A 13,854-nucleotide genomic window follows, 5' to 3' on the forward strand; every position below is an offset into this window, starting at 1 on the left:
ATGACCAGGTTCTGAGCTCATTCCCCAGTAGGGGGCGGGTAGGAGGCAGCTGATTGATGTTTCTATCCTCTATTCTCTCTCTAAAATCAATAAAAACCGTTTTCTAAAAAGTTTACAACTCGGGACCTTCAATATGCAATTTTATCCTTCTTTTAAAAAAAAAATATATTCTATTGATTTTTTACAGAGGAAGGGAGAGGGATAGAGAGTTAGGAACGTCGATGAGAGAGAAACATTGATCAGCTGCCTCCTGCACACTCCCTACTGGGTATGTGCTCGCAACCAAGGTACATGCCCTTGACCGGAATCAAACCTGGGACCCTTGAGTCTGCAGGCCAACACTCTATCCATTGAGCCAAACTGGTTAAGGCTGCAATTTTATTCTTATAATTACCTGGAATTTTGAAACTACTTTTATTCAACATATAGACAATGCTAACTGGTATCAAACTTTAGTACAGTAGCCTTAGAATCTCTTAATATCAGCCACACTATCAACTCTTATACCACCTAAAGCATGTTTAAAAAGTCAACTACTGCCCTAGCTGGTTTGGCTCAGTGGATACAGCGTTGGCCTGTGAACTGAAAGGTCCCAGGTTCCATTCCAGTCAAGGGCACATGCCTGGGGTTGTGAGCTTGATCCCCAGTAGGGGGTGTGCAGGAGGCAGCCAATCAATGATTCTCATTATTGATCTTTCCATCTCCCTTCCTCTCTGAAATCAATAATATATATATATATATATATATATATATATATATATATATTTCCTCTCTGAAGTCCATAATATATATATATTTTTTGGGGGACTCCAGAGCATGCCCACTTACCAGCATGCTATATTATGCCTCTGAAAAATGAAAAGGGAAGTGTACACCCTTTATTTTGTCACACATCTATATCTGCATATTTTTCTAGAGTTGAGCCTATAATTTAGAAAAAAGGAAATCCTTTTAAAACCAGCCAGGTTAATTTGATGTCAAGTTCAAGCATTTTTTTTTTTATTATTAAAAGGCTACCTAAATGGTAAATCCAAAGGTTAAAGAAAATAGCTGCATAAGAACAGTCTTTTGATTTAAAGGAAATATATTGAGGCAGATCTACACACATTTAACAAAAACCCCAGGATGATTCAATATAGCATTAATTTTATGGTAGTTTGTTGCCAGAGGCTTCACCCTTGCTTACAGAATCAAATTTTGCCACTCAAAAGCATAAAGCAAATCAGTTTTCAACATTTTAAACTTATTTTTAAAGAGAAACATCCTTTATGTAGTATAAAATGGAAAGAACCTGCTAGTCTATATAATAAAAGCCTAATATAAGGCCGAAACCGGTTTGGCTCAGTGGATAGAGCGTCGGGTCTGTGGACTGAAAGGTCCTAGGTTCGATTCCGGTCAAGGGCATGTACCTGGGTTGCGGGCACATCCCCAGTGGGAGATGTGCAGGAGGTGGCTGATCGATGTTTCTCTCTCATCTATGTTTCTAACTATCTCTCTCCCTTCCTCTCTGTAAAAAATCAATAAAACATATTTAAAAAAAAAAAAAAAAAAAGCCTAATATAAGTGTCGGGTCAGCAGCTCGACCAATCAAAATGTAATATGCTAATGATATGCTAAGGTCACTCAACCGCTCACTATGACATGCACTGACCACCAGGTGGCAGACGCTCCGACCAGTAAGTTAGCTTGCTACTGGGATTAGCTGATTGGGACTGAGCAAGATGAGCTGGACACGCCCTGGAGCACTCCCGCAGTCCCTCCCTGGCTGGCCAACCTCCTGCGTCCCTCCCTGGCCACAATTGTGCACCAGTGGGGATCCTTGGCCAGGCCTGTGCCCTCTTGCAGCCCAGGACCCCTCAGGGGATGTCGGAGAGCCAGTTTCTGCCCAATCCTGCAGGCCAGGCCGAGGGACCCCACTGGTACACGAATTTGTGTACAGGTAGGGTCTGTCGCAGCCCCTCCTGGCACCCCGCCTTGGCCTGATGCTGTCCCATCACCTGCCTGCAGGGTTATCTATTAGGGTCGAGCCCCCTACCCCTCCCACCCAGCTCCCTCAGCACCTGGGAGCCAACAATCAGATCCCTGCTCACACCTGCCTTGGCCTGGTGCAGCCTGCTTACCTGCTCCACCATCCCACCATGGTCCCACTCTCATTGGGGCCCGTCACCGCCTCTACTGCCGCATGCTGCCAGCACCGTGTCACCGACGCCTGCCATGTTCCGTGCCATCCCCTGGTGTTCAGCGCACATCATAATGAGCAGTCGAGGGAACAATTTGCATATTAGGCTTTCATTATATGGGAATAGAGGCCTGGCGCACAAATTTCTCCATGGGTGGGGTCCCTCGGCCTGGCCGGTGACCGGGGCCAAGGGAGGTTGGCTAGCCATGAGAGGTTGGCTGTGGGAGTGCACTGACCACCAGGGGGCCGTTACTGTGTTGAGCGTCTGGCTCCTTTGGTCAGTGCATGACATAGCAACCGGTCAACCAGTCATTTGGTTGCTTAGACTTTTATATATGTAGATTGCCCTAAGCCAGTTTGGGTCAGTGGATAGAGCAACAGCCCTCAGACTGAAGGGTCCTGGGTTCTATTCTGGTCAAGCACACATACCTTGGTTGCAAACTTGATCCCCAGTCCCAGTCGGGGGCACATGTGGGAGGTAATTGATGTGTCTCTCTCACATGGATGTTTCTCTGTCTCCTCCAAAAATCAATGGAAAAATATCCTTGGGTGAGGATTAACAAAACAACAAAAGAAACCACACTTTTAGGCCCTGGCAGTTGTGGCTGGGTTGGAGCATCGACTTGAGTGCCACAAGGTTGCTGGTTTGATTCCAGTGGGGGCACATATCTAGGTTTTAGGTCAGGGCACTTATAGAAGTAAACCAATGTTCTCTCTCACATCGATGTGTTTCCCTCTCTCCCTCCCTCTCGCTCTAAAGTCAATAAGCATATCCTCAGGTAGGGAATAAAAAAAAATCTAGCTACACCCGAACCAAGTTAACTTCTCTATGCACCACCACTTGGCTATATCATCTCTTGACTGTGCTAGTGTTAGCTCCTCTTTAGTGGTAGATTGCCACCCCTCCCACCAATTCTCCACAGGACAACCATAATGAGGTTTTGAAAAAGAAAATTTGGCCCTATCCAGTTTGGCTCAATGGATAGAGTGTCAGCCTGTGCACTGAAGGGTCCCAGGTTCAATTTGGTTAAGGGCACATGCCCAGGTTGTGGGCTCAATCCCCAGTAGGGGGCATGCAGGAGGCAGCCAATCAATGATTCTCTTATCACTGATGTTTCTCCCTCTGCCTTTGAAATCAATAAAAATATATTTACAAAAAGAGATAATTTGATCCTGTCATAGGCCTCCTCCTTTAAAGTTCAAGGGTTTCCCACTGTTCTTGGGATAAGCAAACATCCTTCTGCAGTCCAGTATGGCCTTGCACCTTCTTGTCTCTGGCCACCAGAACTCCTGAAGGCCTTTTAAGGGCCTCACAGGACCTTTGCACTGGCTGTTCCCTCCACCACATTATTAATTCCTGTTTTTCATTCAGACCACTGCTGAAACTTCACTTCCTCAACCCCCCAGACTAGTTCAGTTACTGTGCTTATAACTCTATGTCTCTTTTCTTTAAACCCTTATTACAAGTGCAATGGGCCAAAGTGCTATGTAAAGCAATATATGAAAAAAAAACAACAAAAAAAAACCCCACTGCATTTCAGTGCATGTTTTCTTATTCCTTTCTTTTTTAAATACTAGAGGCCCGGTGCACAAAAATTTGTGCACTGGCGGGGGTGGAGTCCCTCAGCCCAACCTGTACCCTCTCACAGTCTGGGACTCCTCGGGAGATAACCACCTGCTGGCTTAGGCCCACTCCCTGGTGGCAGATGGCACACCCGATCCCATGGTGCCTGCCCCATCTCCCTTGATCGCAGATGGCAGGCCTGGATGCCACACTGGGGTAGGGGTGGCTTGGGATCTTGCTGTCGCCTGCCTGGGTGGGGTGGCGTAGCGGGATCTGCCTGCAGTATGCAAATTTAACGGCCATCTTTGTTTGGTTAATTTGCATACTCTTCTGATTGGCTGATGAGTGTAGCGAAGGTACAGTCAATTAGCATCTTTGTCTTTTCATAGTGTAGCTATTTTATTGATTTTTTACAGAGAGGAAGGGAGAGGGATAGTTAGGAACATCGATGAGAGAGAAACATCAATCAGCTGCCTCCTGCACACCCCCTACTGGGGATGTGCCTGCAACCAAGGTACATGCCCTTAACCGGAATCAAATCTGGGACCCTTCAGTCCCCAAGCCAATGCTCTATCCAGTGAGCCAAACCCGTTAGGGCTTATTCCTTTCTTTCATTACCTTAAGCTGTTTCCAACTGAAAAGAGAAAAATGTGTATCATCTAACTTATTGAATATTGCCTATAGAATATGTATTTGTACTTTACATTAAAAAAAATGATACTTAGTATACAAGAAAATGACCCTCACTCAGGTCCCACTGCCTCCTGCTTTAAAAATCAAACTCATTGAGATAGGTGGTTATGAGAAGGCAAGTGGCTTATTCAAGTTGTCAGTAACTCAGGAAGATAGGGATAGGGGGACTTCTGTCCTCAAAAACCCATCTTAAGCCCTAGCTGGTTTTGCTCAGTGGATAGAGCGTCAAACTGCGGACTCAAGGGTCCCAGGTTTGATTCCAGTCGAGGTCACATGCCCGGGTTTCGGGCTCGATCCCCAAGTGAGGGGCGTGCAGGAGGTGGTTGATCAGTGATTCTCTCTCATCATTGATGTTTCTCTCTCTCTCTCTCCCTTTCCCTTCCTCTCTGAAATCAATAAAAATATATTAAAAAACAAACACCCATGTTAAAATCTCAGTGCAGGCAGAGGTTTTTATAAGGAGAGAGGAAGCACAACTAAGAGATCAGGGGGAGGGGCTGTGGGTGCATTGTCTCTCCCAGGAGTAAAGGGGGGGAACTGGAGGGGAGTAGGAACGTGCCGCTTCTCTTGAGAAAGGAAAGAGGGAGCAGGGGAAGGGGGAAGGAGGAAGGGGGGGGGCAGGGGGGGTTGCAGAGCTCGCTCTCTCTCTCCAAACAGTATCTGTGGATTTACAGCTCACGGCTGGCACCAGCAGCCCCTCCCCTGAAACAGGCTGCTCTAAGCCGTAATGAAAGCTCGGTAAGAAGTGAAAACACGGAATTTATTTACAGATTTTAATAAAACACAGGGCTGACTATAACCTTGAGAAAATGCAGAATATAAAACCTTTATTGCTTAACTGAAATGTTAATTCTTGGTTACAACTATTCATATAACTGCTCCATGTAGGAATCACAATAGTCAACATTAAGTACAACTTTATTACCATATATTTCTTAAGATAAGGTCATTCATGGCACATTGCCCCTTAATCCCTAAATGTGCAGTTAAAGGTGTTTTCAGAAATGACTAGGAAACTGATAAGAGAGCTAAAATAATTTCTGAAATCAAATAGATATGAATCTTGGCCAGAGAGCTCCTTCATTTCCCACCTTCTATAAACAGCTTCACAAATCATATGGAAAATCAGCCTAGATGTAAACGTAATAAACCACATTTCCTGTCCATTCTTGAAGTTGATCTTTCTCAAGAAACGATCGAACAGCACCTGTCTTTGAAGATGGCAGTAAGGTCTGACCCTGATACTCAAGCTCTGGTTCTAGATCAGTTTTCTGTGTTGGACTGGTCAGGAGTCACTTCCTTCAGCATCTTCATCAATGAACTTAAGTGATTATGTGTTAATATTATCTTCTCTTTTATCTGGGAAGAGAAATACACACACACACACACACACACACACACACACACACATATCAGGGCATCTACCTCTTAATTTACTGATTCTAGAAATCACTTCAAATTCAAGCTAGTGATTGGGAGCTGGCAATTTCTCAACACATTTCATTAATACATTTGTTCTCTTTCTAAAAGAAGTTTATGCAACAAAGAGTACAATAAGATCCTCAGATATAATATTTCACATGAAAAGAGACTAGCCATTGCTACTTTTATCTTCCTCCTTCCTACATCTATCACCAGGTTTAAACCCCAAAAATTGGGAAGGAAGACAAGAATAAAGTGGGGCCCTAACCTGTTTGGCTCAATGGATAGAGCGCCAGCCTGCAGACTGAAAGGTCCCAGGTTCGATTCCGGTCAAGGGCATGTACCTTGGTTGCAGGCACATCACCAGTGGGAGGTGTGCAGGAAGCAGCTGGTCGATGTGTCTCTCTCATCGATGTTTCTAACTCTCTATCCCTCTCTCTTCCTCTGTAAAAAATCAATAAATATATTTAAAAAAAAAAAAAAAAAGAATAAAGTGGGTAAGAGAGCCTGTGGAGACAGAAGCATCAGTTAGTCCTCTCCTTTTCTAGTGGCAAGATTATATCTTTTTTTCTAACTCTTTGTTCATAGTAAAAAAAAAATGCCTTTCTTTAATATTATAATGGTCTTCAGAAGTAGCTCTAGTTGTCAGGTTTAGAAGAGATATTTGTTGCAATTCGATAATTTTCAATAGTTCTTTCACCGTAGAATAGTTGTATTTAGAACCAAATTTAGTGTTCTTCAGCATACAACATGTACTTAGACTCATAAATAAAAATAAACTTATCATGGAATACAGAAAAATGGATGTTTTCTGTTGAAGTCATGGGTAACAAAATAAACCTTATTTCCATAATTTGCACGGTACACTAAATCTATTTTTTATGATTCAAGATATAAAAAATATACAAAATTTATCAGAAAATTTTTCTTAAACAGGTAATTCTTACTGGGGTGCTCCTGGACATGATCAATCATTTTTCTTTTGCTTTTAAGAGATTTCACTTTGTCTAACTATATTCCAGCGTTTTATCTATGATGTGCTGAGGTATACTGATCTCTCTGCATTTTTAAATATATATATTTTATTGATTTTTTACAGAGAGGAAGGGAGAAGGGTAGAGAGTTAGAAACATCGATCAGCTGCCTCCTTGACCAGAATCGAACCTGGGACCCTTGAGTCTGTAGGCTGATGCTCTATCCACTGAGCCAAACCAGTCAGGGCTGATCTCTCTGCATTTATCCTTCCTGACCTTGTTGAGGTTTCAAATATGTAGATTAATGCTTTCCATCAAGCTTGAAAAATGTTTAACCATATCTCCCTGAACATTTTTTCTCCTTCTTTCTTTCTCTCCTTTTTTGTGCTCTCATCAATAAAGCTTATTTAGGTGTGCTTGATGTGTCCTATAGGTCTCTTATAGGCTCAGTTCATTTTTCTTTTTTCTCTCTTCTTCAGATTGCATAAGGTTATCAATGCATATCTCTAAGTTTGCTGATTCTTTCGTTGGCCAGTTCAAATCCGTTGCGCACATCTAGTGACTTTCATGTCAGTGTTTGTACTTTTCAACTCACAGGATTATTTCTTTAATTATAATTTCTCTCTCTTTAGGGATAACCTCTATTTGAAGAGACTGTCATCATGCCTTTCCTTTACTTCTTTAAGCATACTTTTCTTTAGTTTTGGACATATTTATATTAGCGGCTTTGTAGGCTTTTTCTTCTAAGTCTAATATTTGGGTACTTTAAAAGGCAGTGTCTGATGTCTACGTTTTTGTTGTTGTTAATTATCACCCAAGGATATTTTTCCATTGATTTTTAGAGAGTGGAAGGGAGAGACAGAGAAAGAAACATCGATGTGAGAGAGACATATTGATTGGTTGCCTCCCACACAACCCTGACCAGAGCCGGGGATCGAGCAACCAAGGCACATGCCTTTGACCAAAACCGAACCTGGGCCCCTTCAGTCCACAGGATGACACTCTATCCACTGAGCCAAACCAGCTAGGGCAGGGGTCCTCAAACTACGGCCCGCGGGCCACATGTGGCCCGCTGAAAACATTTATCCGGCCCGCCGGGTGTTTTTGCCACCGCTGTCTGTCCTGCTTAGCAGCCGACTCGTCCCGGGCCCGCAGTGCGCATGTGTGGAATATCTGAGGGACAGTGAACTGGCCCCGTTTAAAAAGTTTGAGGACCTCTGAGCTAGGGCTCGGATATCTACTTTTTATCCTGTGTATTGGGCATACTTTTCTTTGTGTGTCTAATTTTTTATTGAAAATGGACAATTTATTTATCTATTTAATGGACAGTTTAGATAATACATTGTAGCAAGTCTGGATACTAAACAGGACACACATCCCTTCCTATAGTGGTGGTTTGCTCATCTGTTTAGAAAGTTGGCTATTTTATTGATGCTTGTTTCCCTCCCAGTGTGCAGCCTGTCACTCCTCAGAGAACATAGCCTTGGGATGACTGGTTTTAGCAAGGCTCTCTCTGTCTCTTCCCATGATCTCTTTGTAGGCTGTCTGCCTCCATTAGCATCACACCCAGCTATTAACTTCCACTAACTGCTGGCTGATTGCTCTATTGTTTTCGACAATGCCCTGGGACATAAATTGCTCCATAGTCTAATCCAATTAAATCCAGACACTCAGTTAGGGATAACCTTTATTAAAGCCAGCCCTTTTCTGTTCCAGCTCCAGGAGGCCTGCTCTTGGCTTATTTCCCCGATTCTCTCATAAACTAGTCTAAGGTTTAGCTTCTTGCTCTCATAGAACTACCAGCTTCCTTTTAATTGCTTACTAGCAAAAATCTCCATTGTTTTGGGCAGTACCTTTAGAGTTGAACATTCCCACACAGTTCAAATAGCCAGCTCTTCCCAGACAAGAAAAAGCTGAAGGAATTCATCATCACCAAACCAGTATTATAAGAAATATTAAAGGGACTTCTTTGAGGGGGAAGGGGGAATCAATAATAAAATGGCAATAACTACATACACATATCAATAATTACTTTAAATGTAAATGGTTAACTGCTCCAATCAAAAAACAGGATGGCTAAATAGATAAGAAAACAAAGCCTGCCAAAACCGGTTTGGCTCAGTGGATAGAGCGTCGGCTTGAGGACTGAAAGGTCCCAGGTTCGATTCCGGTCAAGGGCATGTACCTGGGTTGCGGGCACATCCCCAGTGGAGGGTGTGCAGGAGGCAGCTGATCGATGTTTCTCTCTCATCGATGTTTCTAACTCGCTATCTCTCTCCCTTCATCTCTGTAAAAAATCAATAAAATATATTAAAAAAAAAAAAGAAAACAAAGCCTGCCCTGGCTGAATGGCTCAGTTGGTTGGAGTGTTGTCCCATGCACCGAAAGGTGGCAGGTCTGATTCCCGGTTAGGGCACATACCCAGGTTGCAGGTTCAATCCCAGGTCAGGGTGTGTACAGAGGGACTGACTGATGTGTTTCTTGCACATCAATGTTTCTCTCTCTCTCTCTTTTCCTCTCTCTCTAAAATCAATAAAAACATATCCTTGGGTGAGTATTAAAAAGAAGAAAGAGCCTAGCTGGTTTGGCTCAGCGGATAGAGCGTCGGCCTGCGGACTCAAGGGTCCCAGGTTCGATTCCAGTCAAGGGCATGTACCTTGGTTGCGGGCACATCCCCAGTGGGGAGTGTGCAGGAGGCAGCTGATCGATGTTTCTAACTCTCTATCCCTCTCCCTTCCTCTCTGTAAAAATCAATAAAATATATATTTAAAAAAAAAAAAAAAAAAAAGAAGAAGAAAGAATTTTTAATTAGCCTGGTGCCGTGTGGCTTGGTTTGTTGGCATGTCATCCTGTGCACCAAAGAGTCCCAGGTTCGATTCCCGGTCGGGGCATGTAGTACCTGGGTTGGGGGTTAGATCCCCACTCAGGGTGTGTGGGAGGAAGCCAACTGATGTATCTCTTGCACATCCATGTCTCTCTTCCCCTTCCTCCCTCTTTAGAAAAAAAAAAAATCCATTAAAAAAATTGTTGGAGTATCATATCATTTCATCATTCCCAAGTTCATTGTTACAAATTATCAGGAGTTGTCTAGATTAAAGAATACACAACAATCATGAAATGTTACCTCTGCAATCTTTTCTGGTAGAGGCATGTTGTGAATATCCATCTCAGATGCATTTACTATGGCTTTTGTTTTTAAGAGATAGCTAGAGAGAAAATAGAAAATTATTATTAGACCAGTTAAAATGATCAATGAAGCAAACTTGCCCTATAAAGCAATATCTGTCAAGCAAAGACAGCCTGTATTTTGTAGAAAAAACAAATTATCAAGTAACAAATCATCAGAGAGACACTGTCCTCATCCCACCCCTTGCCAATCAGGAATACATGAGATAAAATTAACCCAGGAAAAACTAGAAAAAAAATAAGGGTGATAGGAATAATCCTGGTGAGTATAAGCTTCACACTCCATTAGATCATGGAGCACAGCTAGAAGAAACAGAGTCACATTATGAAAAATAACTATCTGTTGGCTACCCAGAGCTATTCCTCAGTTCTTTGGTATTAACAGAATTTTGTTTAGGACAGCAGTGTGCCCAGTCCTAGAAGATGAACCATAACTGTTCTAAGCCAATTATGGCAATCTTATTCCCTACTGTCACATACTTGCTGTCCTAGCTTAGGTGATCATGTGACATAGTGCTAATAAAAGATCATTCCTTTTATTCCCATACTTCCCATGGATTCAAATCTCAGCTCCTCTATCTCTCTGAGTCTCGGTTTTCTATCTTATGAACTTAGTGAGGTAAGCATAGCTCCTGGCACAAACTAGGTCATCAATGGCAATTTTTGTTCTTTTGTTTTTAATGATCAAGAAAAGACATTTTTTTAACCTATTGATTTTGAGAGAGAGAAACATTGATTTGTTGCTCCACCTATTTATACATTCACTGATTCTTTTTTTTTATAGACTTTTATTGATTTCAAGAGAGGAAGAGGAAGAGGAAGAGAAAGAGAAAGAGAAAGAGAAAGAGAAAGAGAAAGAGAAAGAGAAAGAGAAAGAGAAAGAGAAAGAGAAAGAGAAAGAGACAGAGAGAAAGAGAGAGAGAGAGAGAGAGAGAGAGAGAGAGAAACCCGAAACCTGGTATGTGCCCTGACCAGGAATAGAAGCCTACACCTTTTGGTGTACAGGATGATGCTCCAACTGACTGAGACACATAGGCCAGGACTTTTTTTTTTTTTTTAATTGATCACAGAGAGAGGAAGGGAGGGAAAGAGAGAAAGCTAAAATCTTTTTTATGAGACAGTGCCTGACTTGAACATCTTCTGTGGTGTGAACATTTTGCCTTTTCTGGAAGATCTTATAAGACTTATTTGATAAAGAACATCTAGCCCTAGCCAGTTTGGCTCAGTGGATAGAGCGTTGGCCTGCGGACTGAAGGGTCCCAGGTTCAATTCTGGCCAAGGGCACATGCCCAGGTTTCGGGCTCAATCCCCAGTTAGGGGCGTGCAGGAGGCAGCCAATCAATGATTCTCTCTCATCATTGATGTTTCTATCTCTCTCTCCCTCTTCCTTCCTCTCTGAAATCAATAAAGAAATATATTAAAAAAAAAAAAAAAGGAACATCTATGTCGCTCTGGCTGGTGTGGCTCAGTTTGTTAGGAGTCCTCCTGTGCACAAGAAGCGTTGCCAGTTCGATTTCCGATCAAGACACATGCCTGGGTTACAGGCTCCATCCCTGGTAGGGGGCATGCAGGAAGCAGCCAATTGATGTTTTCTTCTCACATCAATATTTCTTTCTAAAAATCAATTTTAAAAAAAGAGTAAGTCTACTCACCATTCCATTTTGTCACTGGAAAGGCAGAAGTGACCTTTCAATGCAGCCAGGGCAGCATGGGTAGAATACAGATGGAAACCAATGGGAACCCCACAAGAACTACAGAATAAAAGGTTGTAAGTGCTGGAGGGGAAAAAACACAGAATACGGGTAAGAAAGAAAATCTGTAAATACAAGATAACCAGCATATGAATGCATTCCTAAGAACTATGCTATAATAGGAATGTCACATTCAAGAAAGTTTAACTTAGCCCTAGCAGGTTTGGCTCAGTGGATAGAGCGTTGCCCTGCAGACTGAAGGGTCCCAGGTTCAATTCCGGTCAGGGGCACATGCCCAGGTTATGGGCTCATGCAGGAGGCAGCCGATCAATGAGTCTCTCTCCTCATTGATGTTTCTATCTCTCCCTTCCTCTCTGAAATCAATAAAAATATATTAAAAAGCCCTAACCAGTTTGGCTCAGTGGATAGAGCGTCGTCCTGTGGACTGAAAGGTCCCAGGTTCGATTCCGGTCAGGGGCATGTACCTTGGTTGCGGGCACATCCCCAAACAATCAATAATATATATATATTTAAAAAAAGAAAAAAAAAAGAAAGGTTAACTCAGACTTTAATATGATTACACCCTAGATTACAGATAACCTTGTGTATTCTGGCCACAACAGAAATCATGGATGCAGAACTAAGAAAAGTAATTTACATCTGAAAAGCAGAAAGAGAGCTAACTAATCAGATTAACATTTAAACATATAAAACTATTTAAATTAGCTACCATGACAAAATCAAGTTGACCTGGGCTTACTAAACAATTTATTAATAGAATTCAAATCAGGATTTTTATTGTGCAGATAAAACAAAAAACTTTTTTTTAAAAAATATATTTTATTGATTTTTTACAGAGAGGAAGGGAGAGGGATAGAGAGTTAGAAACATCGATGAGAGAGAAACATCGATCAGCTGCCTCCTGCACACCCCCTACTGGGGATGTGCCTGCAACCAAGGTACATGCCCTTGACCAGAATCAAACCTGGGACCTTTCGGTCCACAGGCCGACGCTCTATCAAACCGGTTAGGGCAATAACATATATTTTAAAAAATAAAATAAATAAAATACATTTAAAAAAATAAATAAAAACCAATGGAAAAATATCCTCGGGTGAGCATTAACAAAAACAAACAAAGCAACAACAACATAATTTTCTCCCTTTTCCTCTCCTAGACATACCTTCTTAGCCTCACTCTACTTGCACAAGCCACTAGGGATATGTGGCCCTCAAAGAGATCTTAAAATCTATCCACAAATACAGCTTTTCCATCGATTATTGCTTCAAGTTCGCAGAAGTCAAACAGGTAAAAGGAACATACTTCCAATACACGGTATGGGCGGAATACACTTTTCTTCCAGCGCAAGATCGCTCCTCGGAATCATTAAGTCAGGACTGGAGACCGATCAGGAGACTCAGCACGTACCTGCCTTTGAGTAAACCTTCAATGCCAACCAGGAAGGGCGCTTCCAAAACAACGTTATTTGTAACCCCTGTGAAGAATTTAAAAAAAAAAAAAAAAAAAAGCGGTCAGAACCAGTACCTGTGCGGCCTTGAAGGGAAAACCTACTCCTCCAGACAGGCTCATCATGGCCACAATAATCAAGAACAGTTTCCCCCAATTTCCAGATATTCATTCCGTTTTCTTCCCCAACCGGCTCTCGGCCACCCCACCCGGGGCCTCCCCACCCGGGGCCCCCTCCGCCTTCCCCAGACGCCGCCCGCACTCACTGGAGAAGACCACGGCCCCGAGGGCCCGCGAGAGGTCCCAGGCGAGGTGCACCGAGTCGGCGAGCACGGCGTGGCATCGCGCGCACTGGAACACCGCGCACCTCTCGGGCCGCAGCCAGGCCGGCAGCCGCGGGCCGGAAGGCGGCTCCTCCGTCCCCAGCCCTGCGGAACCGAGCGGCGAGGACCCCTTCACCACCTGCGTGTCCCACTCCATGGAAGTCGTAAAAGAGGATCCGTCAGCTGTCTTAGTGCCATCACAACAGTCAGCCTCCCGCAGCTCTGCATACCGAGAGCGATGCCGCCGCAGCCGAGCAGCCATCTTCCCGCGACCGCCGCCGCCGGGATTTCGAACGAGCACCAGGACCCGCCCCAAACACGGGTCCTGCGTCTTCATTGGACGCCGCGAGCCCGG

At 43.3% G+C, this 13,854-nt stretch overlaps 1 protein-coding gene across 1 annotated transcript; it reads right to left on the bottom strand.

Annotated features, from left to right (window-relative positions):
- Positions 1–5,237: 5,237 nt before the first annotated feature.
- On the bottom strand, positions 5,238–13,854 carry OIP5 (Opa interacting protein 5). The gene is made up of 5 exons (XM_036297881.1): positions 13,443–13,854; positions 13,138–13,204; positions 11,671–11,793; positions 9,957–10,038; positions 5,238–5,795 (listed from the first exon to the last, which is right to left on the bottom strand). The coding sequence occupies exons 1-5, from the start codon at positions 13,834–13,836 to the stop codon at positions 5,700–5,702; spliced, it is 762 nt and encodes a 253-aa protein (XP_036153774.1). The 5' UTR covers positions 13,837–13,854; the 3' UTR covers positions 5,238–5,699.

Source organism: Myotis myotis, unplaced genomic scaffold (genome assembly GCF_014108235.1).
Source record: "Myotis myotis isolate mMyoMyo1 unplaced genomic scaffold, mMyoMyo1.p scaffold_m19_p_1, whole genome shotgun sequence".
NCBI lineage: Eukaryota > Metazoa > Chordata > Mammalia > Chiroptera > Vespertilionidae > Myotis > Myotis myotis.